Genomic DNA, 27,852 nt, shown 5'->3' with positions numbered 1-27,852 from the left:
CCCCCACTGCTACCATCCTGGTGCAATGCACCATCATCTTCCTCCTGCCTGGGTCACTGCAGTTTCTCTGGAGCTCCTGACCTCTGCCCATGCTCTCTTTTCTTTCTTCCATTGACTTTCAACACTGGATCCGGAGTGATCATGTTGAGATCTAAGATCACATCAGTGCTTTACCCAGGTAGCTAACCATCACAGAGTCCCAAGTCCACAGTCGCTTTGAGGCCCCCTGTGCTCACTGTGCTCCAGGCAGCCTCCTTGCTTCCAGAACAGGTCAAACCTCTGGGCCTTTGCACTTGCTGCTTGCTGTGCCTTATTGTTCTTCCTCTAGGCTCTCCCCAAGTTCTTCCTCTCTTCACTGAAGTGTCATTCTTAGGCTTATCTAAAATTGCAGCTCCTGGGGCTTTCCCCGACCCCTCTACTGCTGTGTTCTGTCTCTCATATGTATTAACATACTATATGGTTTTCCTGTATTGTTTACATTAGCATGTTTGCCCCCATTTGAATGTAAGCTTCGGAGATTTTTTTTTTGGTAACTATTCGGAGATTACTATTGTATTTCAGGACGGTTCTTGGGACATATTCCATATTCAATAAATACTCTTGAGGAAATAAATGGATGAAACAGCATAAAAACAATGTGTCTATGATTAAAATAAAAACTGAAAACCTGTGCCATTCTCCAGAGGTAATTACCACTATTAGTAGTTTAGTGTTTGTTTCCAGAATGTGGTGTGGGTAAACATGCATTCACAGGCTCCTTATATCACAATATAGGTAGTGTGCTCCCACAGACTCTGCTCAATGGGGTGCTTTTTTTTTTCTCCTTTATATTTCATGACCATCTTTTTATATCAACACTTAAATAGCTACCTCATTTAATAATTCTGGCTGTATTGTATTCTGTTGTGTGGATAAGATTATGATTTCAGTTTTCTGAAAGACCATTAGTTAACCCATTTTATTATATGCTATAATAAACACATTTGTCCGTACTAATTTATATACTCACGCTAGTATTTCTGTAGGATAAATCGGTAAAAGATTGGTAAGTCATCAAAATATAGTACCAAATGGCCCCCAAATGTACTAATTGACATTCCTCTCTCACCAGCATATGAGATTCCTTGTTTTCCCATATTATATCAACATTAAATATTGACTGTTTTAAGTTTTTGCTAATGCTGTTAATTTGGAAATGTGTGTGCCCAGGTAGAGGGATCATGGGTGGGGGTGATGCCTCTAGGGCAGGAGGAAGGGCTGCCTGACTCTTCCTGGAGATAACTTATTCCAGTTCTCCATTGTGTCCGGGCTAGAGGTGAGCAGTGGAAAGCAGGCTTCGGGGGCCTCATACATTCAGGGTGGGTTTAAACGTAGCCGCCTTGTACACTGCCTTGGTCAGGATCCACCAGAATGGAGCCAATTACTCTACCCATGGACCCGAACCTACTGTATCAGAAGACATGGCTTATGTCCTTCTAGACCCAATCATATTGGCTCAACCATTCTATCTTCCTTAGGAAAACAATTTAAACAGAATCTTCTTTTAGCTGAAAATCAGCCGCTGTCTAAACTCCTAAGTGGCTCTTAAACTGCAATCAGCAGACCGAGTGGGAGATGCGAGGATATCGAGGCTGGGCACCGCTTGGACGAGCACGTGCAGCATGAGCGCGACAGTCGAGGAAGGCAGGGCCACATTCCTTCGGGGGGAGGGGGGAGCTCGTGCCACCTGCACCGACCAGCCCCCATGATTACAACGGCTTCCTACCTACGAGGACTGAGTCACCTCGTCCTTAAGTTTACGACGCCAGAGCAAGGGGAAGGGGAGTCCTTTGTGAATTCGCCCTTCACAACTGGCAGTGGGAAATCGACCAAAAAGGTCCTTTTCTAAGCGAAACGTTCGGCTCCGTATAAACAACCAATTGGCGAAAGAGGGCCGGAGCCAGACTGCGCAAGCGCATTACCTGCCGGCCCGGCGCGGGCGACCGTGCGGTCTCGGCCCGAGGCGTGCGCGCCTGCGCGGAGCCAGGGGGCGGGGCCCTCATGCGTCCCGGTTGCCTGGATACCTCTGCGACACAATTGGTGCCGCTGGCGCTTCCGGGCTGTGACTAGAAGGGGCAGTTGGCCTTCACTTTCCGAGGAGCCCGAGGAGGAGCGGCTGAAAGACCCGGCCGGCCACCCCGGACCTCGAGAAGCCGGCCTCCTGGCCCGCCCCCAAGTCCGGGAGCCCGGCCCCGCCACAGACCCCAGGTCCCCTCCAGGCTCCAGATCCGGGGAGGCTGGGCGGCCAGACCCTTGAGCTGCGCCTGCGCCCCGAGGCTCACGCCCCCACACGCAGCGCACCTTGATTCTTCGCAGCCTGGTCCCGGTCTGCGGAGAGCGATGCCGCTTCCCGACACCATGTTCTGCGCGCAGCAGATCCACATTCCCCCGGAACTGCCGGACATCCTGAAGCAGTTCACCAAGGCTGCGATCCGCACCCAGCCCGCCGACGTGCTGCAGTGGTCCGCGGGGTAAGCGCCTGGGAGAGCCGGCCGCTTCGCGTGGTCCGACGCTCAGGACACCTTTCCCAGCTGGTGTCTACATCTGAGCGTCTAGGAAGCATCGTGGTTGGGTGACCTTCCCAGAAATTACTGCAGAATGCTCACTGTCCTGCAAAGTAATGACAACTCCATCGTGGGAGAGTGGTACTTACTCAGAGTAAAACTTACAAAGCAGTTGCGTCGGGTAAAAAAGTTTCTGCATTGTGTTATAAGACCAAGCCACTGCAGACCCTGTATTTTATTTGTAAAGTGATTTTTTTTTTTTTTTTTTTTTTTTTTTAACAAGAAGGAATCTTAGGGCTAGGTTCCTCGTGCTAGAGAATCCTCCCAGGCTTAGGTACCTGGGTCAGCTTATTAGAACCCAAACGACCAAGGTCATGTTGGGGTGATTTTCCCAAGGCTGCTGTAAAGGTTAGACTTCGCCCAGCTTAGTTCACAGAAGGCAAATATTTCTTGCAGCAAACATACTATTTCCCTAATTTTAAAGTTGCACACAGACCTTAAAACCATTAAAATAAACCCATTTGGTTTTGAAAGGAACGTTCTGTGTCCTTTTCAGGAAACAGACTTAGAAACTCAGTCTTATGATCCCAAGAACCAGTATGAATGTAAACGTTTTATTTAGTAACCAGCATATCCAGTTTCTCTCACCTGTAAAACCAAGGTGACCTAGTTCCCTGTGGCCCGCTCTAGCGAATAACCACAAAAGCTGATGGGTGAAAACAACAGGCATGTATTCTCTTACAGTTGTGGAGGCTGCAAGTCCGAAATCAGTTTCGCCTGGCTGTAGTCAAGCTGTCACGGCTTCTGTCCGGAGGCTCTAGGGAGAATCCAGTCCCTTGCCTTGCCTTTTCCAGCTTCTGGAACTGCCTTCCTTGTGTTCTATGGCTCATGGCCCCTTCGTCTTTAAAGCCAGAAGTGTGGCATCTCCAAGTCTCTCCCTCTGCCTCCCTCTCCCAAGGACACTTGTGATTGCATTTAGGACCCCTCAAGGTAGTTCAGTACAGTTTTCCCATCTCAGAATCCTCACTCACATCTACAAAAGTCCCTGTTACCACACAAAATGAGATCTGCAGCTTCCAGGATTCGGACCTGGATATCTTTGAGGCTCTTACATGAACGTACCACACAAGGCTGCTTATCAATCCAGTGCTTTGCCTTGTGACAAACATTTCTGTCGGTTGCTTCTGATAGATTCTCTCTGGGTTCTTCCCCCCCACCCCCCCCCCAAAAAAAAAAACTATGGCCTTGGTTTTAACCGTCATTAAAGCATCAACGAAAGTAGGACGTGTAAGAGTTTATTTGTACTGGACAGAACATTCCAAGGTTGAGTCACTGTTTTCTTGGAACATTAAATTATTTTAATTTAAGCTTCACTTTAATTTAAAAGGCTCAATTGAGAACTTTCTGGATGTGCCATGCAACTGTTTTCTCTCGAGAACAGTTTTGGAGTTGAGGAGTAAAAGGAAGCATTATTCACTAAGTAGCGTGTGTGAAATGGTCTCAGCCAGGTCCCAGCTGTCACCAGACAATCTGTTAGGGAGAGATGTTGCTCAGAAGAGGACGAATTGGTCTTTGAGGTTACGGCAAGGCAAGGGTAGCCTGGGTGGCTCAGTTGGTTAAGCATCCAACTCTTAAAAAAGTCTTTTAATGTTTCTTTTTGAGAGAGAGAGAGACAGAGAATCAAGGGAGGGGCAGAGGGAGAGGGAGACACTGAATCCGAAGCAGGCTCCAGGCTCCAAGCTGTCAGCACAGAGCCCGGCGTGGGGCTGGAACTCACAAACCGCGAGATCGTGACCTGAACTGAAGTCGGACGCTCAACCGACTGAGCCACCCAGGCGCTCCAAGCAACCAACTCTTGATTTCGGCTTGGGTCTTGATCTCACGAGCCCCTCATTGGGCTCTGGTGCTGACCGTGCAGAGCCTGCTTGAGATATTCTCTCTCTCTCTCTCTCTCTCTCTCTCTCTCTCCCCCTTTCCCCCTCTCTCTCTGCCCCTCCCCTGCTTGCACATGCTGTGCCTCTTTCTCTCAAAATACATAAACAAACAAACAAAAACTTTAAAAGACAAGGCAAGGGTATTCCAGGAAGAGGAATGGCATCCGGACAAAGGGATGGTGACAGGAGAAAAAAGCAGAAAATCAGGATGCCTGTGAAGGTAACTGCAGAAGCCTCCAGGAGGCGTTCAGGTTACAAACGAGGCTCTCAGGTGGCAGAGGCGGCTCAGCCTGGCTCCCCCGCCTGTGTTCTCTGCTCTGACGCAACAGCTAGTTGGCCGTACCTTGTTACGTCGCCTGTGCGTCGTGCGGTATGACTGGGGCAAGAATTGGTTCAATGCTATAGGCTGCTTTCTGCTGCACGGGCCTCCAGGGAATTAGCACATCGGGGCTCGCCCCTAACGCAGGCTTTCTCAGCCTGGGCACCGTTGACACTTGGGACAGGACAATTGCTTGGGGGCTGGGGGGAGGGTGGGGCTGGGGGGGGGTGTCTGGGCCCAGCAGGGCCCTTTGCAGCATCCTGGCTTGTACCCACTAGAGGCCAGTCGCACCATCCACCCCCTCCTGTGACGACCAGAAATGTCTCCAGAAACTGCCAGGGCCTTCCTGGGGAGGAGAAGGGAGAACCGTTGAGGACCCCTGCTTTAGAGGCTGTGTGGAGGTGGGTGAGTGGCTTGATCGGTGATGAGGAATAAAGTCCCCCAAATAGGCGAAAACCCTAATGAGGAACAATATGACAAAGCTAAACACCCATGCCTCCCCCTGTCACCTTACTTCTTCCTGTCCACCTTTGTCTCTCTCACTGCTGCCCTTGTGTTAGGTCAACAAAATACGGGTGGAGAGAGGAAAAGGGGACGAGGTACAAAATTTCTGTTAGCCTATCAAATACCTAGCTACGGCTGTCTTTGTTACATAATCAGAGATGTTTCTAATGACTCATATCTTTTATTAGTTTTTAAGTTTACTTTTGAGAGAGAGAGAGAGCTGGGGAGGGGCAGAGAGAGAGAATCCCAAGGAGGCTCCAAACTGCCAATACGAGAGCCCGGTGCGGGGGCTCGAACTCACAAAACGCAAGGTCGTGACCTGAGCTGAAGTCAAGAGTCGGACGCTTAACCGATTGAACCGCCCAGGCACCCCTCATTATTCAGACCTTTTCGATTATGACCTGTTGGCCTGGCGGAGGATTTGCCATTCATTTCGCTGTGTATATTGTTTCTTTTTGTTGTGTTAGCCATGAGAGTGGCCGGTGACTTGCCTCCAGCGGCTGGCCACCCCTGGCTCGCCTGGTGCCCCCTCCCCGTCCCCACCAGACAGAAGCCGAGTGTGTGTCTCATCCTGACTCGTTGCCCTAAACTGGTTCCATGCCCTCACTTGTCCCGCTAGAGGCAATATTGGCACCGATGTAAGCACCCATATTCCCACCCAGAAAGGAACAGGGAAAGGGGAAACAATGCTAAAACCACTACTAAATTGTTACTGTTAATTACTAAATTAATTGCTATTATTACTAAGTTGTTAAATTTAATAAAGCAGTTTCCTAAAAAATTACTAAAACAAGGTACCAGGCAGGAAAGCGTGAAGGGTGGGGGAGGGTGGCCTCTGACTTAGAGGAGTGGGGCAGACAGGTGACCTCCCTGATCCGGGACCGTGTCGGGCTGAACCGAGATGGTCGAAGTCAGGCCCCTTGGAAGGCAGCCAGGCCAACCAAAGGGAGGGCCAGATGCCAGCTGTCAAAGTGGAAGGACTGCACTGTGGCATTGCCCTTGGGTCACTGTCGTCCCAAATCTCCGACCTCCTTTGGCAGCATTCCAGGACCCCTCATAGTGTTTGCTTGATAAGAACATGTGTTTCGGGAGCCCCCCCGCCCCTTGGCCTGATGGCTGAGCGGCACGTTCGGCCCGCTGCGGCTTGAGCTCAGTGCTCCTAGGGGCCCTACAACAGGGATTGCCATTATCGGTTTTGCAGACAGAGAAACTGAGGCACGCAGAGAGGGTTAAGTTGGAGAGCCGAGTAGAGGAGCCAAGACCCCTGGAGGGGTCCCAGGCATTGGGGGTCATTTAAGAGACCGCATTCATTACGGTGCTTTCTGTGTATCGACGAGCCTTCAGGGACATCTGTTGCTGTTAGGTATTTTTCAGCTTTGTCAAGAGGAGATCCGCTTCCTGTCAAGGACAGAATTGAAATGCCCGTGGCCACTCAGAAAACGGACACAGGCCTGACTCAAGGACTCCTGAAAGTTTTGCACAAGCAGGTATGAGGGGTCTCTGTTAATCTGTCGGCTCCACGAGATAAAGCGTGGCTGCATTAACGCATCCCAACACATTTGCGAGGCCTCCGTTCCCTGTGCAAACCCGCAAGATTTAGTCAAAGGAGGGATCCGTTGTATTCAGTGCTCTTTCTCTAGTTGAAAGAACCCAGCATAGCTATTCGTGATTAGATCGTAGGAAAGTGAAATATAATTTCTTTTAAATACCAAATTAAAACGCTAGATGCTCCTGGACTACAAGTCTGAACACTCAACTCCAAACATGGGGGCTGCAAGGCTCTTCTTGAAATATGTTTATAAAAATTTTGTATGTGCTAAAGAAATAATTTGCCGCCTCATTAATCTGAACAGCAGAGCGCCCTTTGGCGTGGTGTCCTTGGTCCAGAGAGCCCGGGCGTGGGCGAGGCCCTTCCCGGCACAGTCTTGGCGCAAGAGTCCCGGGCCGGTGCTCTCCCGACCCATCATCTTGCTTTCAGAGAAACGAGCTGCCAGATTGTGTGTTATCCGGCCAAGCTTGGCAATCCGAATGATTGCGTTGTGTTGCTAAAAATGACATCGGTGGCATCACCTTGATCTTTAAAGTGATTTGTCCCCATTACACTTTTTGACTTACCGTCCTTCTGTGCCGGATACGCTGACTTCTGGAAATCTGGAGGGAAAAACGAATAACCGTCGAAAGGGGTAGCTCGGGGAAAAGACACGCTAAAATTGCTCAAAGCATTTCACGTTCAAGACCATTAGCACATCGCGGTAGTTACCAGTTCTCACAGATCGTTTCAAAAAGTGGAAGGAATGAAGTTGTTTTCAGTTTTCAAATTTCTCTTATTTAACTGTTAACACATGAAGCGGGTGGGATTTGAAATGTTTTCATTTTGTTTGTTGAAGTTGATTTTTTTTGTAATATGAAATCCATCGTCACAGTGGTTTCCGTACAACACCCAGCGCTCCTACCAACGGGTGCCCTCCTCGGTGCCCCTCACCCACCCTCCCCTCCCTCCCACCCCCTCATCAACCCTCAGTCTGTTCTCAGTTTTTAAGAGTTGAAGTTTATTTTTTCTTGCAAAGCATTTCACACAGACCACAGGGAATCACCTACCCCGTGTGCGTGTGCCCGTTTTCCTAAGTCACAACGGGAGGCCGTATTGGCCTCACCGTCCTTTTTCCTTTTGAGAAGTTAACTGTGCCGACGTCGGCTGGCCGCGCCCTCCTGCCGGGCGAGCATCCCCCCACACACCTTCCCCCCCAGCTCTCCCCGGGCTCTCTGTGTTGTGAATTCAGAGCTCATCTCTTCCCAGCATGCAGTCGTGCGCCTGGGATGAGTTTAAAGATTCATCGGCATTATGTTTCACGGGTTTTTAAACCTTAATACTTGCAGACGTAAAAACGTACTGATTTTGTCACACTGTGTTTTCTATACAGTGTAGCCACAAGCAGTATGTGGAATTAGCACATCTTGAGCAGAAATGGAAAAATCTGTGCCTGCCGGTAGAAAACTTCAGAACTCTGCTGCAGCTGGATCCTTGCGAAAACAAAATCGAGTGGATAAAATTTTTAGCGCTCGGATGTAGCATGCTTGGTGGGGTACGTACCTACAAGTAGCGTATTAATCATCCTGGGTAATCATAGGCCTGGCTTGAAAATAATGGAGGTGTTTCAGTAACTGAAGGAAACACTCTCATTACTTTACTCACTTTGTCTAGGAGAAGCAATTTTTTTTTTCCAGAGACTATCATATTTTTTTCAATGTTGATTGATTGAGAGAGACTGAGAGAGCGAGTGAAAGAGGGACAGAAAAGGGGAGAGAATCCCAAGCAGGCTCCATGCCGTCAGCACAGAGCCCAACACGGGGCTCAAACTCACGAACCTCAAGATCATAACCTGAGCCGAAGTCAGATGCTTAACCAACTGAGCCACCCAGGCACCCCTGACTGTCTTATTCTTGGGCTTACTGTTATTTTAAACTTTTTTTTTTAATGTTTATTTATTTTGAGAGAGAGAAAGAAAGCATGAGTAGGGAAGGGGCAGAGAGAGAGAGGGAGAGGGAGAGAGCATCCCAAGCAGGCTCCACGCTGTCAGCGCAGAGCCCGACGTGGGGCTCCATCTCATGAACCATGAGGTCATGATGCTGAGCCAACACCAAGAGTCAGATGCTCACCCAACGGAGCCACCCAGGCGCCCCTGGGCTTACAGTTACTTTAATTTGGGAAAGTTAAAGACTTACGAATGCTTCAATTTTAAAATTGTTAACAGTAGATAAAATATCATTAAAAGTAGATTAAAAAAGTAGATAAAATATCATTAAAAGGCATTTGGGTTTTAGAAGAGAATGCATCAGTGACTTTTTATGAAACTACATACAGTTTCGTAAGCAGATGTTATTTTCCTCCTCTGTGGGAAGAGGCGTAAAGTTAGTTTATATTTGAGTTAAAACCTGTGATTAGTAGGTGACAGATATAGTGAACTTGGCTTATGTTGAAGTACGACCGTTGGGAATCAAGACACAGACGACTCTCCAGTTCCGAAGGTAAGGGCGTCTCTGAACCGAGGGGGGCGGGGAGAGGAGGGACCGGACTGCTTTGGGGATCTGGACGTTCTCTCTCCAGCTCCAGTATTCGAGACTGTGAGACACCGGGGTCCGGGGCAGGAAGAGCTACCACTGTCCGCTTGTGAAGAAGGGGTTTTTAGGAGGAGAAGTGGCCCCTTCGCTGCCGAGATGGCCACCTGTTTTCTGCCCTCCCTTTTTATAGTCTTTGCACCGCAGAGAGCATAACTGGTAATTCACAGTCCACGCTTCATGACGCACTCCTCTCCGGTTTTAATTTTAGACGGTCATTTAACGTCAGAAGCGCCCATGATCCCCACACGATCGCTAACACCAACAATGCGCCGCTGCTGAGGGCCTCTGCTCTCTTCCTCCATTCGATCCCCCTGCCTCCCCGGCCCGAAGCAACCGCTATCCCAAATCTCACGCTTCCTGGGGGCCACGTACATACCCCAAGAAATACGTTATCTCGGGGCGCCTGGCTGGCTCAGTCTGTTTTAAGCGTCCAACTTCGGCTCAGGTCACGATCTCTTGGTTCATGAGTTCGAGCCCCGCACTGGGCTCTGTGCTGACAGCTCAGAGCCTGGAGCCTGCTCCGGATTCTGTGTCTCCCCCTCTGCACCCCCACCCCCCGCCTCCCCCCCGCTCATATTCTGTGTGTGCCTCTCTCTCTCTAAAATAAATGACCATTAAAAAAAAATAAAAAGAAAGAACATTATTTTATTTTCGTTGGTTTCAACTTTATGAAAAGAGGATTCTGTTATTAGTAACCTTCTGGAACTTCTTTTCACTCCCAGTTAGATTTCCTTATCTGTCCGTCTGTGTCATTACAGACCGCTGTAGGTCGTGCACGGCCTCTGCCGTGTGATAGCCACTCTGTGATGGACCACATTCACTGGTTCTACTCAGGGCCCCAGTGAGAAAGTGGGAAACCCCAGGAGAGCCAGGTGCTGGCTGGACGCTGCAGGCTGAGCTGCACGGGGGCCCAGAGGCGGTGCTTCCACCGGCCGTGGAGAGGACGGCAGCCCCGGGGACCCTCCTGCGGCAAAGACGGGCCCCGACGTGACCGGTGGGAAGGACAAAGTCGGGTTTCGTTACTGAAGCTAACGTTACCTTGCCTGGTTCATCTGGAACTCCTGTGAAAGCAAGATTTTCATAGTGTAAAATGAGTGTCTAACATCTGGACGGATGTTTATGGTGTACTTGTGAAATTCAGATTTTCCCACAAGGTAGAATGTTTCATCCTGTGGGGGATCCACCTTTGTCACTTTCACTTTAAGCCTGACGGTTAAGCGCTAGGTTTGGAGCCAGGCCAGAGCGAGCGACAGGGTCTCTTGTCCACGCGTCGGGTGGGACGCTAGGTGGAGGCATCCGGTCACCTTCTGAACGCAACACCGGGGAAGGGGCCAGGACTCCAGCGTGCGCGCCCCTCCTTTCCTCCTTGAATAAGTCTGTCCTCCCGGCTGGTCAGTGTGGGGTCCGGTCCCGTCCCCGAGCCAGGCCATCTCGGCAGTAGTGCTTGCCGTGAGCCGTGCACTCTGGAGCCAGGCGGTCGGGGAAGGTCCCCTCCTGCTGGTCCCCGTCCCCTCTGGTCCACCGGCCACGTAGGTGGGGAAGGGAGAGGGGGGCGGGGGGGTGCAGCTGGCCCGGGGCAGCCAGGCCCCGAAGGAGAGAGGCCACCGGATGCCCACGCGTCGGTGGGGTAGCGTGGAGGCGCATCAGCAACCCGAAGCTGTGCCTCGGAGGGGACGGCTGTGGTGTCGTGGGGCATCTCAGCGTTTATGTTCGTGCGTTTTCAGAACCCTTCAGAGGGAGGAGACGGAGCGGTGACGTGGAAGGAAGGGACGAGTATTTTACGACGGATTACTGCCCGTTCACCCTTCCACGGAGGCTTTCCGGTAAACTGGAATCTGGTGGCTGTGTCAGCACAACGGGCTCGACCCCGCCGCCTCCATCCACGGTCTCTGCGTGGCCGGTGGCAGACGCGTCCTCCGTGCTGTCCGTGCTGTCAAATTCCTCTTCGAAATCGCCGGGCAGAGGGATCAAATGCAAGGTCTCTGCGAAGACCAGAAGCTCTACTTAAACTTCAGAGTCCTGTGAATCGCGCCTGCCTGCCTTCCTTGCTTCACCAACGTGTGCTGAGCCCTGCTTCGAGCTGGGCCCCGTCCTGAGTGGACAGAACAGGCAGACGTGCCTCGCCGCCACCTGGCTTACCGCGTCGCGAGCCACAAACGGGGTTCGGGGGCGTGTGGCTGCCCCGGGGCAGGTGGGAGGCGGGGCGGGCGTGCTGGTGACTCCCACGCCTCCCCCCCCCCCCCCCCCCCCGCCCCCTGCTCCGATGCCGTGTGATGCTTGCCCGGCAGGATGACATTTCATGTCGTGATCTTTGAGTTTCCATTTCTGCAGCACCGGCAGTGATCCTAAGCATCGAAGCAGGGGATCAAAATTCTTCACTTTGTTTTTTAAGCTTGAGGACCTCTTTTAGTACAAAAAACAGTTGTGAATGAAGTCCCCGCCACCCTCCGCCCCACACTGAGGGAGGAAGCCCGGAATGGCAAACCACCGGCCCGACGCTCGAGAGCCTCTGAGAAGCATGAACTTCGCTCTGCGTCCGGTGGCCAGGATGCGTGTGTGTAACGCGATTTTCCATCCAAAACGCGCCGCTTACGAATGGGCGTCACGTCCAGGGTTCTCGCCGTGGGCTGGAACGTTCGGGGCCTTGTCTCTATTCTCCTTAATCCTCCAGCAGCCCTCTGCGGAAGGGCCCCTCCCGGGCCTCGCACCATGACTAGTCGTGGAGGGAGGCTCAGGGACTCAGATTGCAAGTGGCAGAGCGGGATCTGAACGCAGACCACGGGCTCCACGCTGCCGATGCACGGCCACCGGGCTCCCTGGGGACTCTGTAGCCCCGGAGTGTGCCGCCCTCGGGTTGGGGCACCGTGTGAGAGCCTGCAGGTTCCTGTCTCAGAGAATAACCGCTCCCAAGGACTGTCATTAATATCACTTGATTTCCTAAAAGGAGTTTTACTCTGAAAAGCTCTCACTGCCAGCCTCCTAGCAGGGCCCAGCTGGAATTCTTAGGACAACCTCCAAGCACAGTGGGTCACCACCCCGGTGGCCCAGTGATGGAGGCAGCGTCCTGGCTCGCTCCCCTATTCAGGTTTCCCAGCGAGGCCTCTGAGCCCATTCTGAGGTGCCCACGAGAAGTCCTTTTACCGTCTGACCGTGGAAAAGAAACAGCTCCCCCGCCGTGGGTGGGAGCCTCACGTCACAGACAAGTTTGGTAACTGTCTCCACCAGGAGGGCTGCTCTTGGGCCCCTGGGGTCTCCGGCCCCCAGCACCGGGCACCCCACTGCTGAGGGTCTCCCCCAGGGGGGAGAAAGAGGCGGGGTGCACCCCACCCACATGCCTCCACTGGCCTTGTCCCTGTGCTCGCACGTGGGGGCCCTCCCTCCTCCCCGGGCGGCGACGTGGGCAGCATCGGCCCTCACGAACGGGCTTCTCCCGAGGACCGAGCCCCGCCATCTCGAGAGTACCCGTCTGCCACCCTCACCTGCCGCAGGTCCCCGAACTGAACTGCGTTTCGGTTGAGAAAACCCCTGAGGATGAGGAAGGAAGTGAAAAGGTCCTCAGACTTTTTCAGAGTGAAATGCGGGGGTGACACCACTGCTTGAGGTACTGAGCTCTCCCTCCCGGCTGCCAAGGAGACCCCCCCCCCCTTCTTCTTTTTAAAGGGATCAGTCACGATGTTACACAGATTGTCACTTCCCCGCTAGCTAAAAGGGGATTTGGGGAGGTGTGAGGTGCCTCTGTTGTCACCACAAGAGCAGCTAAGATTCTGAAACAGAAGCTTGCACAGAGCTGGTGCCCCGAAGCTGCTCAGGAAACAGCAGGTGTCTCCAGGCCTGTTTTGGTCTCCTGTCCCCGCCTGAATCGCATGCGTGCTGGGCTAGAAGCAAGTGCAGCCACACCTTCCAGAAGAGCTGGTGTCAGGAGAGTGAGTCGGGGCAGGGGCGCCTGCCTACGAGGGTCTTCTGGCTGGAGAGCAACCCTTGGGAGCGGAGAAATCTGGCTCAGGTACAAAGCCAGGCAAGTTGCCTTACGAACCCTCGTGGATATAAAAATGGCTGCGCATCTCATTGCCAGAAATGTTAACACCGGTACCATCGTCGGGCCTTTGCAGAAGGCAGGGATGCTGGGATGTTTTGATGTACTTTTTCCTTAAATGCCTCCTCCTCGGAAGCATTGGAGCCACAGTTTCTCAGACCTCATCTGCTTGCTCGGCGAAGGCTGCTTCCGTCCCCGTCATCCCTCCTGAGGCTCAGCATTGCCACACCCACCGGCGACTCTCTCCCGCTTGCGACGGATATAAAAGCAAAATCTAACAAAACCACGTGTCTTTGAAAGGTTTCAAGCGGCCCTCGGTCCCGGGTGGTGTGGGAAGTGGCTTTCCAGACACCTGGAGCCCCAGCTATGGCGATGGGGAGCTCTGGGCTGGTCAGGCCTCCTCTCCTCTCTCCTCCAGCCCCCAGCCCGGCGCCTGGAGTCCCCGAAGGTGGCAGCTCACCTACCCCCCCCCCCCCCCCGCCCCAAAGCCTGGTGGCTCTTCACGTTGCTGGGGTGTGTTCACTGCTCCTGCCCTGCTGGCTTCACCTCAGGCCAGCCGCTCAGCCGCTGGGCCCCACTGACTCCCTTTTAGCCCTCTCCCCCTCTCCCTGCTGCAAGCATGAGGCGTCTTCTCTGGCATGACTGTGAGAAGCCGGTCGAGCTCCTGGAGCCTGGTGGAGGTGCACTGCCTTGTTGTGAGGGTCCGCGGAGAGCCGGCCGCGAGGCAGCGAGTCCGCCGGCAACTTGGGTCAGGGCCGGGGCAGGTCTGTCTCCAGTCGAGCCTCCAGATGAGGCCCCAACCCTGGCCAACACCTTGACTGGAGCCGTGCACGGGCCAGCTAAGCAGTGCCGACTCCTGACCCACAGAAACTTAGAGAGAGTAAAGGTGACTCCAGACATTTGTGTGTCCCTCAGGGTGTCAGGTTTGTCCCCCTACGCAGCCTCAGTCCCGGTCAGGCAGGTCCGTGTGTGACCGTCCCATCTGTGTTTTTCTCACTCTTTCCTCCCAAGTGCAGCCCCCTAAACAGCCTGCTCTCTGCAGGGGAGAAGGACCCTGACTGGCATGAGGTGTAAATGCTCCCACCGTGGCTGGTCTCAAGCTGCCAATGGGAGGTCAACCCTCTCAATAAACTCCTGGAAAGTTTACAGTCCGCAAGAGCTGGTCCCCTGCACACAGGCCTGGTCCCTGCGTCTCCACGAGGCTCTCGTGGGGTCACCAGGGATCCGATACAGTCTAGCACTAAACCAGCACTGTCTGCGTGGGCCTTCCCGCTGTGCTTGACGTAGGCAGTGGCTCCCCCACCGTGAGTGCGTGTCCTTGAGCCCTCCTGGTTTGGAGGGAGTCAGCCCGCTCAGAGCTTGTGCCTTGGTGGGAGACGGACGGCTTCTCCCAGGCCTGGCTTTCGGGCTCAAAGCCAAAGTACCGGCAGCCGGGGAGGGGGTGGGGGTGACCGACCCAGGCAGAGGGAGGCACGGTGCACAGGGGCGAAGGGGCTGGTGCTTCCCGGAACTGAGACAAGGCCCAGAGCAGGGCCGGCCCTGCCTGGGGCCCGCACGGTGCCTGACGGGCAGGTGACACGTCTACTTGGTGAGCGTTAGCTCCGCCCCTAGGCATGCGGTGACTCCGAAGGGGCTGATGAGCTCTGCGCTGGCTTGGGGCCCGTCTTAAGGGGGCTGATACTTCCTCACGTCCTGGAGAGTCGTTCCCATTTTATTTATTTTTTTAAGTTTATTTACTTAGAGAAAGTGTGAGTCAAGGAGGGGCAGAGAGAGAGAGAGAGAGAGAGAGAGAGATTGAGAATCTCGAGCAGGCTCTGCACTGTCAGTGCCAGAGCTTGACACGGGGCTCGAACTCACCAACTGGGAGATCATGACCTGAGCTGAAACCGAGAGTCAGATGCTTAAGCGACTGAGCCACCCAGGTGCGCCCCCCCCCCATTTTAATATAAAATAAAATCTGTGGATTAACATTCTTTTCAGGCCAATCGCATCGTGATCAGACCTTCCCTTTTCTTTGTTTATGGCAGTTGTAACCTTACCCAGTTTTTCATTTAGATCGAGGAGAACATACCCTTCGGAGACTTCCTGTCAAATACGCTCAGGCGTTTTCTCTGCGGGTGTCTTAGGCTTCCGTTTCAGCGGTGCCAAGTGGTAATTGTTTCCCCCTGTCTGTCGTGTCTCTAGTCACTGAACACTTCGATGAAGCATCTGTGTGAGATCCTGACCACGGACCCCGAGGGCGGGCCCGCGCGCATCCCGTTTGAGACTTTCTCCTACGTCTACCGTTACTTGTCCAAGATGGACTCGGACGTCCCTGAGGGGGACACAGAGTCCTATCTCGCCACTTTAAAGGACACTGTGTGAGTACAAGCGCTCCCCGGAATTCGAGTGTACTGATGCCCGGAGAGGGTCCTTTCTCCCTCTTTTCCTCAGACGACTTGGTTCCTGCGGATCCTGCCGGTGCTGGGAGGGAAGGGCCACGCACACCGGCTCCCAGGTGTCCCTCGGCGGCACCAGAGAAAGCCACACGGCAGGAGGCGGCTTTTCTCCGGGTGTGACCCGGGGGGGGGGGGGGGCCGGGGCGGGGGACGCAGGTTCTCTTCACACTTGAGAGGGAGGGTTTATCCTGTGTTTAAGACGAGTTTATCCAGAATTTATCCTGATTCTTTCGGGCGTCAAATGGTTTCACATCACAGCGTGTCAAAGCGGAAGATGGAAGTGTCTCCGCAATGACCCTGCGGGGGGGCGGGGGGGTGACTTCCGCCTTGTTCCTTGAATGTGTCCCCTTCTGTCTTTGCTGGGAGGGGCCGGACACCAGACTGACAGAGTGACAGACATGGCCGGCCCGCAGGCAGGGCTGAGGGCCCTGAGAACAAGGGAGGAGAGGCGGACACTCGGGGGCAGGGCACGCGCTGCTCACCAGGCCTTGTCCTCGCCGCCAGACTCTGGTCCCCTCCTGCCCAGGGATGCCAGGGCCAGCGCCCAGACTCCCCAGCTGCCGCAGTGGCCGTCTCTCCTCGGCTCGGCCTCCTGGACCGTGTCGTGTCCCCCCTCCTCCAGGACCCATGTCCTCCGCCGTCCAGCCTGCCCCTCCCCCCACGTGCCGCCTGCTGACTCGGCACGCGCTCCTCCTGGGGGACAGCACGCCAGGTGACCCCCTTCCTGCCGACACTCCTGACGCCACAGTTCTTGGGGACTCGCCCCTCCCCTCTCCGATGTCCACGGGGATGTCTCTCACCTTCCCCTCTCCCCACCGCCCCTCCCCCTGCAGCTGGCTCCCCACCTCCAGGGCTGCGTCGCGTCGCGGGAGGAAAATGTACCCTGCCCAGCGCCTCCCTTCTTTCCTGAGACCTCCAGCATCACCCCTGGCATGATAGGAGGGGACTGCCCGCCCTGGGACTGTGCCCTTGACTCCTGGTCCCACCTCGTCTGGTCACAGTCACGCTCTTCCTGTGTCAGTCTTAGAGCACGCGCCTGATCTCAGGTCCTCACGGTGGGCGCTGCATAGACCCTGTCCTGTCACCTCGCCCCAGACCCATTCTCTAGCTCCAGACCCAGTCTGTCCCGTGGCCCGGAGGCAGCTTACGCCCTGCCAGGGACAGCAGCATCCCAGAGTTGAACCAGGCTTTCGGAGACTCGCTCCTGCTGTCCCTTCCCTCCCCCCACCCACCTCTGGGAATCTCAGCCCCCCAGTCCTGTTGTGAAGCCAGTCTTGCTTCCCAGCTCTGGACTCAGGTATCAAACCACCCACTTGACCTTCCCGCTGGGATGTCTGTGCACGAGCCAGGCTGAACATGTCCCAACAGAAATCCACCTTCTTTCCCATGAGTTCCCCCCTGGTTTCCCTCTGTCCGTAAACCGAGCCACCCTCCTCCCCACGAGGGAGGTCAGAGCAGAGACATGGGTGCCCCTGTCCTCCCCTGCCCCCCCTTGACCCATCTCACATCTTTCTCCACTCCTATGTCCCCACCTCCCACTGCCCCTGTCTCTAGCCGTCTGCAGTTAGCTGGCCTTTAATTTTTTTTTAATGTTTGTTTTTGGGAGAGAGAGAGAGAGAGAAAGATACAGAGTGCAGTGGGGGGGTGGGATGCAGAGAGAGAAGGAGACACAGAATCCGAAGCAGGCTCCAGGTTCCGGGCCGTCAGCACAGAGCCCTACACGGGGCTCGAACCCACGGACCGTGAGATCATGACCTGAGCCGAAGTCCGATGTTTAACCGACTGAGCCCCCCAGGCGCCCCATCAGCTGGCCTTTAAGAGGGAAAACCTCTGCGCCTCCATGGCCTCCGGGTCCCGCAGGCTCTGACCACTGCCCACCCGCAGGCTCGCTCCTCTGGTTCTCACTTGATGACCCCTGCTCATCGTGCTTCAGCCACGCGGGTCCCCGAGTGTTTCAAGCAGGCCAAGCTCCCCCACCCCAAGCACGCTTGTTCTTCCCGAACATCCCACCCCCTTTGCCTGGCTGCCCCGCGTCCCTGCTCAGAGAGGCCTCTCCTACAGGCCCCTCTCTGTCCCTCTGTGAGGTCATCTGATGTGATGTTCGTGGAGGGTGGCGACGGGATGCGGTGCCGTCTGCCCGCCCAGCGGTGCCCAGGGGACCCTTGGCCTGCCTGCCCCCCACAGATGGTGGAGGAGGAGAGGCTCAGAGCCTCTAGGGAGCCCGGGTTGTGTCCGGTGAAGAGCCTACTGAGGGAACCGGGGGTGGGTTCTGGCTAGAAGACCCTCGAGAGACATGATGACTCCGGAAACTTCTGCAGAGGTCCAGACCAGAGCTGACAAATAGGGCGAGGCTGTAGCACTGCCCCAGACTGGGGAGGCTAAGTGGATGGCAGGGGTCGGCGACAGGCTTCCGGGACTGTGGGCCCGTGGGCCTGGGGCCGAGCACCGGACCCCCGCCCCCTCCCCGCCCGCCTGTGCACACTAGCTAAGTAGGCCTCTTTTTGCAGCGGGAGTGATTTCTTTCTACTCGGTAATTCGTCGATTCCCTCCACGATTCCCTCAGTGTTTGAGACACTTTGACTTTGCCAAAGTCAAAGGCGCTGGACATGACCTTGCACTGATGCGCCACAGGTGTGCGTGGGAGAAACGGGCTGGGCCGCACGGGCCTACCAGGGGCCCCCGGCTGAGGAGGTGCCCCGGGGGCTGACCCTGAGATGGCTCTGCAGGGACCTCGCCCCGGAGGTGTGTGAAGCCCCTGGAAGGTTGGAGTGGCCCCTTCCTGTGTCCAGAAGAATCTGGCGCGCTGCATTCACGGCGAGATTTGTTCTGAAGCCGTTAGCTACTACCTGAGGTGAAGAATCAGTGGTCCCCAAGGAAGGTCCGCGTAACGTCGCACTCAGTGCTTTCCTTCCATCACTCGGTGGCTGGCTCTTCCTTCACGCGGGGAATACACTCCGCTTGGGCCTTGGTTTGCTGTCCGCACAGCTAACATGGCAAGCACACTGTGCCCGGCGGCTTGAGGACCGTCGGGTCCACCGTGGCTGGAAATCCTCACAGCCTGGATAGCAAGAGGGCAGGCAGACAGGCATCCTTCTGCAAGATTCTGTTCTTGGTCTCCAAGGAGCCGTGGCAGAGACTGTTTGGCAAGCGGGATCCCCTTGGGAACGTAGGAGATGGCCTTTCGTGGTAAAATACGGTTTAGAGCCACCAACCGGTGTCCCTTTCGCCTGTAAAAACACGAGCCCTCTGAGACCGTTCTCACCTTCCCCACCGACCACGCAGAAGTTCAGTATTTTTACGTCCACTGACGCTGACAATAGTAGTTTGCTAATGTTCACCGTCTCTTAAGAAATAAAAGTATCTCTAGTTTTTAACTAGAATCTCCAGTTTAACTAGTTTAACTAGTTTTAACTAGAATCTCTAGTTTTTAACTAGAATCGAGGGACATGCTGTTGTCAATGCCAAAGTTTCATAGACGCAAGACACCCTTTCAGTTTTACTGGACCGACGTTATATATATATTAATGTTTATTTGAGGGAGAGAGAGCGCGCAAGCTGAAGAGGGGCAGAGAAGAGAGGGAGACGGAGAATCCCAAGCAGGCTCCGAGCTGTCAGCACAGAGCCCAGTGCGGGGCTCGCACCCACGAACCGTTGAGGTCGTGACCTGAGCCCAAGTCAGACATTTAACCCACTGAGCCTCCCAGACGCCCCCGGCCAACTTTTTAAATAGAAGGATACTTTTGTTTCAGTAGTGACTAAAATTTGAGGGGTCAGTGAAGAAAAACATATAAAGTATGGATCGTTTCACCTAGAAATAAATGCCCATTTTTATACAAGAAAATAGAATGCTTTCTTTTCAGAGGTAAGAATGATTAGAGACCAGAAAGAATCCATTTTTCTAGGTAAAACTTTTCAATTGTTTTGCGTTTCATAAAAATCATACTGCGTGCTGTGAGAAATTACTAATAAGTGTCTTTATCTGTTTCCAATTTAGAGACTCTAGAAAGAACGGCATGATAGGACTTTCAGATTTCTTCATTCTGACAAGGAAAGTTTAGGAAACCTCGAAGGGAAAGTGCAGAAGACAGAGCCATTAACACAGAAGAGAACACTTCTTAATGTCAAGTGGTGCCTTTGTAAAACGTTGGCACCAAATACAGCTTGTCATTAACCACATACATGTGTAGCATGAATTTTTCTCCGGGTGGAAGTTCAGTGCGGCCAGTGAAACACGGCACGGCTGGGGGGTGGGGTGGTCTTCTAAATGATGGCTCTTCACATGCTTCCTGAAGAACCTTACGTGTGAAGGATTCACAGCAGGGAAACAATCTTTTTGAGTGAAACGATCTCTGTGGGTGGGAGGGGGAGGGGCAGCGTAAAAACTGGCCACTCTGTTTCCTCCTTGGAGGCTCGCGGCCAGTGAGGTGTTTGCTCCCCGGGGGGAGCACACGTAAGACGCCCCAAGAAGAGCGTCCTCTGCTGAAGCGGGATGTGTTCCGGGAGACGTGGCCCTGGAGAAGGCCTGCTGGCTGGAAGAGGGTCACGGCCGCCGGGGAAACAAAGTGGACCATTTAGACCACGGAACAGAAATAAGCCTCCCAGGGACACTTGGGTGGCCCAGTCGGTTAAGCATCCAGCTTCAGGGCTCCGGTCGTCATCTCGAAGTTGGTGAGTTCAAGCCCCGCCTAGGGCTCTCTGCTGTCAGTGTGGAGCCTGCTTCAGATCCGCCGCCCCCCTCTCTCTCTGCCCCTCCCCCCGTGGTGTGTGTGTGCATGTGTGTGTGTGTGTGTGTGTGTGTGTCTCTCTCTCTCTCTCTCAAAAACAAATAAAACTTTTTTTTTAATTAAAAAGAAGGGTGCCTGGGTGGTTCAGTCGGTTAAGCATCCGACTTCGGTTCCGGTCATGATCTCACAGCTCGTGAGTTCGAGTCCCGCGTCGGGCTCTGTGCTGACAGCTCGGAGCCTGGAGCCTGCTTCGGATTCTGTGTCTCCCTCTCTCTCTGCCCCTCCCCTGCTCACGCTCTGTCTCTCAAAAATGAGTAAATGTTAAAAAAAAAAATTTTTTTAACATTTATTTATTTTTGAGACAGAGAGAGACAAAGCATGAACGGGGGAGGGGCAGAGAGAGAGGGAGACACAGAATCTGAAACAGGCTCCAGGCTCTGAGCTCTCAGCACAGAGCCCGACGCGGGGCTCGAACTCACGGACAGCGAGATCATGACCTGAGCCAAAGTCGGACGCTTAACCGACTGAGCCCCCCAGGCACTGCCAAAATTTTTTTAATTAAAGAACTCAGCACCCCAAATCCTTTATCCTTGCTTTATATAAAGTCTTCAAAATGAGATGGCAAGTAATATACCTTAGATAATTTTTCTGATAACTCAGAAGCAGCGTGGCTTGTTGGCTTTCTGCAGATCGACCACCATAGTGATAAAAGTTATCGGTGTTCCAAGACTTGCGAAAACCCAAAGTTAGGAGGAATCGTTTGCTTCAGGGAAGAGGCCCCTCCTGTGTCATCTCTACCAGAGAGCCAGGAACCCTGTTTGGTGCTGGCCCTCCTACAGATAGGACCCTGGCGAGCGGGAAGGTGAGCCATCGATGTCACTGAGCCCCAGAGCTTAGCATGCAAGGTGCCCGTCCAGGGGACCAAGGACCCAGTGTGGGGGCCTGATGGCTTTGGGGCCTGCCGTCTGTTTGGTAGAATTTGTGGTGAGCTGTCTCATCGAGGGGTCATAGGGGAGGGACATACAGCCCCTGCCTCCTGTCGTCACTGGAGGCCACCGACATTCCCCAAAAGAACTTCATCCAGTTGCTGACCAGTCACACTGGCTTGGGTCAAGACGGTAAATTTGGACCGAGTTTTATGAGACTGCAAATGGGTGAATATTATCATAAACTTGCTACCATGGACGTCTGAACTAAAAAACGTAAGTGGGAACCTTCCTCAGTCTATCAGAAAAGCATAAGGTGTTAAGGGAATGAAGCAGGTGAGTGGTAAATAAACTCTGGTCCATCCAGACACCGGGGTGTCAGCTCTAAAACAAATGAGCTGTAGGGGCGCCTGGGTGGCTCAGTCAGTTACGCATCCGACTTCGGCTCAGGTCACGATCTCATGGTTCGTGGGATCGAGGCCCACAGGGCGGGCCCTGCTCTGACAGTGTGGAGCCTGCTTGAGATTCTCTCTCCCTCTCTGTCCCTTCCCCGACTTGCACTTTTAACAAACAAACAAATACAAGAAATGAGCTGTCAAGCCAGGAGAAGACCTGGAGGAAGTTTGAATGCATATTATTAGGTGAGGGAAGCCAGTCTGAAAGGCTCCTTACTATATGATTCCAACTGTACGACATTCTGGAAAAGGCAAACTATGGAGACGGTAACAAGATGAGCGGCTGCCAGGGAGGGGGGTGAGTGGGTGCAGCACACAGGATTTTTCAGGCCGTGGAAATCTGTGCGATACCATAACGATAGAGACCTATCGTTGGGCATCTGCCCAAACCCATAGACCACGGAGCACCAGGAGTGGGCTCCAGGGTACGTCGTGGGGCTCATCAGCTGTCTCAGCCGTCCCCCTCTGGCTGGACGTTGACAGTGGGGAGAGTGGGGTGTGTGTGTGTGTGTGTGTGTGTGTGTGTGCAGGCGTGTATGGAATCACGTCCTCATGATGCCTGCCACGCGGGTGTGAGTAAACCAGCCCCCGCTGGTGAACAGGCTCTGGTGTTTGTCCCTCATCTCAAAAGATGTGCAGCCCCTCAAATTGTTTTGGTCTGACGCACTGCCCCACGAGGGCCCTACGGTTCCGACGAAGAGAACTGGGCACAGAAACACGAGCTCAGCCTTTGTCGAGGTGATAGCACGTGACCATACATTTCATCTCAGGGGGACAACCAGAACGCATGTTCTGGTTCCGGGGATAAATGCACATTGGAACAGCCAGACGCAAGCAGGGTTTTCTGAATATTCTTTAGAGCGGACTCAGGGTCAGCAGAGTTGGATGTGGTTGTCCGGCCCCATCTCGTCCCCTCAATGCTGGCCCTCCGGCCGTCCCAGCAAGGACTACGAGAGTAGCCAGTTAGATCTGACCCCACCCTGAGATCTTGGGGCTCTGTTCCTGTCCCTGCCGCAACACGGTATGGGGGTCATCCTCTGGGTCACTCTCGGCTTGCCTTCAGCCCCAGAAGCTGTCCCTCCGTGTTGACTACCACCACTGGGCCCCCGAGTGGCCAGAGAAAAGATGAAAAATGAGCCAATCCTATAATTAGCAAAGCATTAAGGGGAGGTACTTCTCTGTCTCATTTTTGCCCGACAGCCTCCAGCATCTTGTCCTAGCACCTCATCAAGAGACCATGCTGTGTGCCCAAACTGGATCATTCCCTCTTCAATAACTAGATTCCTAATGTTCAGACAGAGGGCTTCTTCTCATTAGAGAAAACACTTTTCTTGTTCCCATGCTGATTCGGACTCCTTGGGTTGCCTTTATCCTTCTCCATACCCTGCGGTTATGTCTTTTTAAAATACCCATGGGAAGCTTGGCTTTCAATCAGATCGTTAACTGTCTTTGGGGGGGCCCATCCAAATGGTTTAATTAATAACTACAAGCTTGTTGCAAGTATCATTAATTAACGCGTTGGATAAAATAAACCATGCAAGTGACAGGAATGTTTGAACAAAGTTGCTCTGGGCGGAGACCAGCAAAAACACGCCTCACGAGGCGTTCGGAACCGCGCTCTGCGCACACGTGGAGAGGAGGCAGATGGCCTCATCTGGATTCAGTTTGGGGAGACAAAAAAGGTTTTTCCAATTAAAGTCACTTAAAAAAACAGACTTCACAATGAGGGAGACCAAGCATTTAAAAAAAAAAAATCCCTGACATTTGTAAGGTGTGGGTTTGGAAAATACCTGCTTTCCCTTCCTTGCAGGGGAGTGGGTTTGGGGAAAGTCCGATTGGAAAAGCCCAACTGGATGCACATCAGCTGATGGCGACTTTGACCTTATGGCTCAGGAACCGTCTGTCCTGCTGAAATGCACATCCAAAGCCCTGGTCCCTGCGGGCAACCAGAACGATTTGGCGTTCCACCTAACTCCGTCGGCTTCCGTGTTTTTCACGTTTAGAGAAAGAGGTTTTGGTTGATTGGTGTTTGTGATGAGGAAGCAAGAGAAAAGGGGACGTAGAGACAGCTCTGGAAGTGTGCAGTCACCTGGCACGATGAGCTCTGCGGCGGTTGGGCGGGGCCGTGATTTTGCTCCGAAAATGATTTTAGCTACAAGTTGCTCATTTAACTTAACAATTAGCTGTTATGTCCTGGCAATCACTGGCATACTTACCAGTTCTTGTAACATGGGAACACTTGGCTTTACAAATGTTTTTCAGATGTAGTGAGACCTTCATGTGTCCTCAATTTCACAATGAATGGAGGAGTATGTAAAATAATCATTTGAGTTTCCTATTGCTATTTCCATACTTTGAGGCCTCTGATTTTTTTCAAGTCTGAAACATTTCCAAAGCTCCTTGAAAACACACGTAAGCCTGAGGCTCTTTATCTTGGCGGCTAAAGAATACAAGGGGTCAGCCTCTCTCTCGGGAAAATGCTGAGTCTCATGCAGAACTAATTCTCCTTGATGGTCAAAGTACATTCTCACTGGAACGTCCCGAGGTGGGTGCAGAAGTATAATTAACCCCCTTTTCTAGGTTCTAGGTTCTAGGTTCTAGGTTCTAGGTTCTAGCTCCCAGAATGGTGACTTAACAAACATGTACTCTCTCTGAGAGTCCTTCCACGATGGGTCCAAGGGGACAGGTTTCTCTGCTGCACGTGCTCATTCAGGGACCCAGGTTCTGTCACCTTGCTGTTTTGCTGTCGCTTAGGGTATCGCTGTCATCTGTGTGGTTGCAGTTCACAGGCAGGTGGAGGGCAGGGCGGGGCACGGGCTCCATGACTTAAGGCCCAGAGGCAGCGGTGGTGCCTGTTGCCCCCACCCACATTCCAGCGCTGATGCGTCTGGTCACACGACCACGACAAACTGCACAGGAGGTCGGGCAGGGGAGGAATCTCCCACGGAGCAGCCAGGAGCTCGACCAGCACTCGGTCCCGTGGAAGAAGTGGGAGGTGGGGGGGCGGGGATACTGCGGATGTCCCCCGTCCCGTGCCAGCTCTCCCAGACTCTTCCACGCGTCACCCCAGCCACCACAGTTCAGGAATGAGAACATCCCTGTCCTTGCGGGAAGTCCATGCTTCCTCATTCTGCTTTCGCTTTACAGGCAGGATTTGTCGAGCCGGCCCAGAATGTCTTCTAATGCTGAAGAGTAAGGAGGTGACGTCTGTGACTCACAAAACAGCCCCGTGCACCTGCTAGGGAAGACAGACTTTTTTCCTCCGACATAACAAATTAGAACCCATCTGGGATTTGAGAAGCCTGAGCTAAGGTTTCCTGGATCTGTTTGCATACGGGGCAATGATGAAAAGCAAAGAAAACGATATGTTTAAAGAACCCTTCTGTGTCAAGTAGAAGGAAAGCTTAAGAATTCTTATACATTTCACTCTGGTGCAGGATGGTGATGTGTAAGGATCTGAAAATAATTTAACCCATTCACAGTACTTCTATTTTTTTTTAAATTTTTTAAAATCTGTGCTGTTAGCACAGAGCCCGATGCAGGGCTCGAACCCACAAACCATGAGATCAGGACCTGAGCCGAAGTCAGACACTCAACCGACTGAGCCATCCAGGCCCCTATCCACAGTACTCCTAAGTGCCGGGCACGGTTCTAAGACCTGAGAAATGATAGTTCCTCTAATCCTTACAATGATATTTTGAAATAAGGACTGTTGTACCCATTTGAGGGATGTGGACACGGAGGCAGAGAGGGAGACAGAACTTGCCCCCCGTCACACAGCCAGTAAGCAGTGGATCTAGGATTTGAAGTTAGACAATCTGGCTCCAGAGTCTGTGCCCACGGGCCAGCAACCTTTCTCAGGAACATCAGCTGGTACACATGTTAGGCTCTGCGGGTTGTGCCGCCTGTCACAGCTACTCAGCTCTGTGGCCGAAGGGCAAAGCAGCCACAGAGAATGTGGAAGCGAGTTAAGTGTGGCCGTGTTCCAGTAAGACTTTGTCTGCGGACGCCGAACTTCGAATTTCATGTAATTTTCACGTGTCACAAAATAGTCTTCTTCTTTTATTTTTTTTACTCAACTATTTAAAAACACAACAGCCATTCTTGGCTCGCAGGCTGTTTGCTGGCCCCTGGTCTTTGCAAGTAACCTTGACGCCCCGTGGATTCCTGAAACTGTGAGTCCTTTCCTGAGCCTGACTACACTGGGTGCTCCGAGAAGAGCCTCCTGTGCCCTGGAGACCCGCCCCCTCCACCGAGAGGAGGAAGGCCCTCCTATGTCGTTAGAACTTGGTAGAAGGAGAAGGTGAAGTGTCCCTGTAACCAGGCGTCATGTGGCCAATGAGGATGTGGTCATGTGGCCAGTGAGGACCGGGGCTGGGACCAACCGATGGACGGGCAGGCAGGATTTGGGTTGGCAATCAGAGCACTCACAGGAGCTTAGAGAAATGGGGAAATGAAGAAAGGAGAAAAAAGGGCGGGTGTATCGTGCAGAAGGATGAGAGGCACGGACACGGAGCCTCGTCTCTGCAATTTCCCGTCAAAAGAACTCAGGCAGCCTCTCGGGCAGCGAGCGCTCAGAGAACACATTCCACAAAGCCCGTCCTCACCTGGGTCTTCCGTCAGTTTGGTGACAGCCCGGTGGACAGCCAGGCTGCTTGGGACAGGCCGGGACTGACATAGATACTGGGGGCGCGCTGGCCTGGCGGCCGCCCCAACTGCTTCCCACCGTGGGTCAGATGGCACCAGAGGGACCTGGGTCTTCTCCACGTGCCCAGCTTGCAGCCCCGGGGTGTTCTGGCCGCCTCCGGAGCTCCCTTTGGGGCCTTCTGGGTCCGGGCCCTGGCTCCCCTCTGTGTTAATTTCCAAGTGCCACGTGTTGGGGGCGGGACTTCCCATAACAGAAGTAGCTCTGGGGACAGGAAGCCCAGGCCACAGTGTCTTGAGGGCTCTAGGGAAGAATGCACCTCCTGATTGCAAAGATCAACGGTGATGATGATGTTGATGATGGTGACGTTCTCACTCATACCAGCCACCCCCTGTCCTCACAGAGGCACGAAGAAGATTACCGCCCTGGAAATCTATGTCCTAGCACTGCATTATTAATTATTACGACTCCCCTGGTCTATTTTTGAGGCGGCTGCTATCATCATGGTTCCTTGTGTACGGACGTTAAGAGATGTCACGGATGTTTGAGCTAAAAATTAGTCACGTAGGGCGGGCAACAGCTCTTTCGAGTTCTAGGGGTATAACTGGGGAGAGGGGTCTACAATCATTATTCCCCTGTCCCTCACAGAGAAATCGAGACCCAGAGAAGTCAGACTTGCCCAAGTTCTCGCGGTGAGTCAGAGCTAGAAACATCTCGAGCCTCGAACCTCAGTTGCCACAACTATCCCCTTGCAAATGTTTTTAAAACGGGGGTTCACGCTTGGCTCACACACCCCACGTTTTTCCAGTGAGAGGCTTATAAACTACCATGGGTTAGTTTCACTTGGTCAAGCGGTCAACGCGGGGAGGAGACTCCAGACAGAACGCCCGCCCCCTACTCCATAGGGTGAGCCAAGGTTGAAGGAGCGGGGCCTTTTGCTGGGGGGCCTGCTTCAGGGACACTCTTCCTGTGAGTGTTTCCTGGGGCTGTGGGACAGGAGGCCTCTTCCCCCACTGTGTCTTTCTGTTGAACCTTGACATGACTTTGCAGTTTATAGGCTGGGAAGTGTCAACTTTTTCTTTTTTTTTTTTTTTTTTTTTTTTTAATTTTTTTTTTCAACGTTTATTTATTTTTGGGACAGAGAGAGACAGAGCATGAACGGGGGAGGGACAGAGAGAGAGGGAGACACAGAATCGGAAACAGGCTCCAGGC

The 27,852-nt window shown here is 53.3% G+C and overlaps 1 protein-coding gene across 1 annotated transcript; it reads left to right on the top strand.

Annotated features, from left to right (window-relative positions):
• The first annotated feature begins 1,731 nt into the window (after positions 1 to 1,731).
• ROPN1L (rhophilin associated tail protein 1 like) lies at positions 1,732 to 20,066 on the top strand. The gene is made up of 5 exons (XM_042953138.1): positions 1,732 to 2,510; positions 6,664 to 6,787; positions 8,222 to 8,383; positions 15,637 to 15,812; positions 19,885 to 20,066. Exons 1-5 carry the CDS (start codon positions 2,380 to 2,382, stop codon positions 19,946 to 19,948), a joined length of 657 nt encoding a protein of 218 aa, XP_042809072.1. The 5' UTR covers positions 1,732 to 2,379; the 3' UTR covers positions 19,949 to 20,066.
• The last annotated feature ends 7,786 nt before the right edge of the window (positions 20,067 to 27,852 follow it).

Source organism: Panthera leo, chromosome A1 (assembly GCF_018350215.1).
Source record: "Panthera leo isolate Ple1 chromosome A1, P.leo_Ple1_pat1.1, whole genome shotgun sequence".
In the NCBI taxonomy this organism is placed as follows: Eukaryota; Metazoa; Chordata; class Mammalia; order Carnivora; family Felidae; genus Panthera; species Panthera leo.
This window is presented reverse-complemented; position numbering and strand designations above follow the sequence as displayed.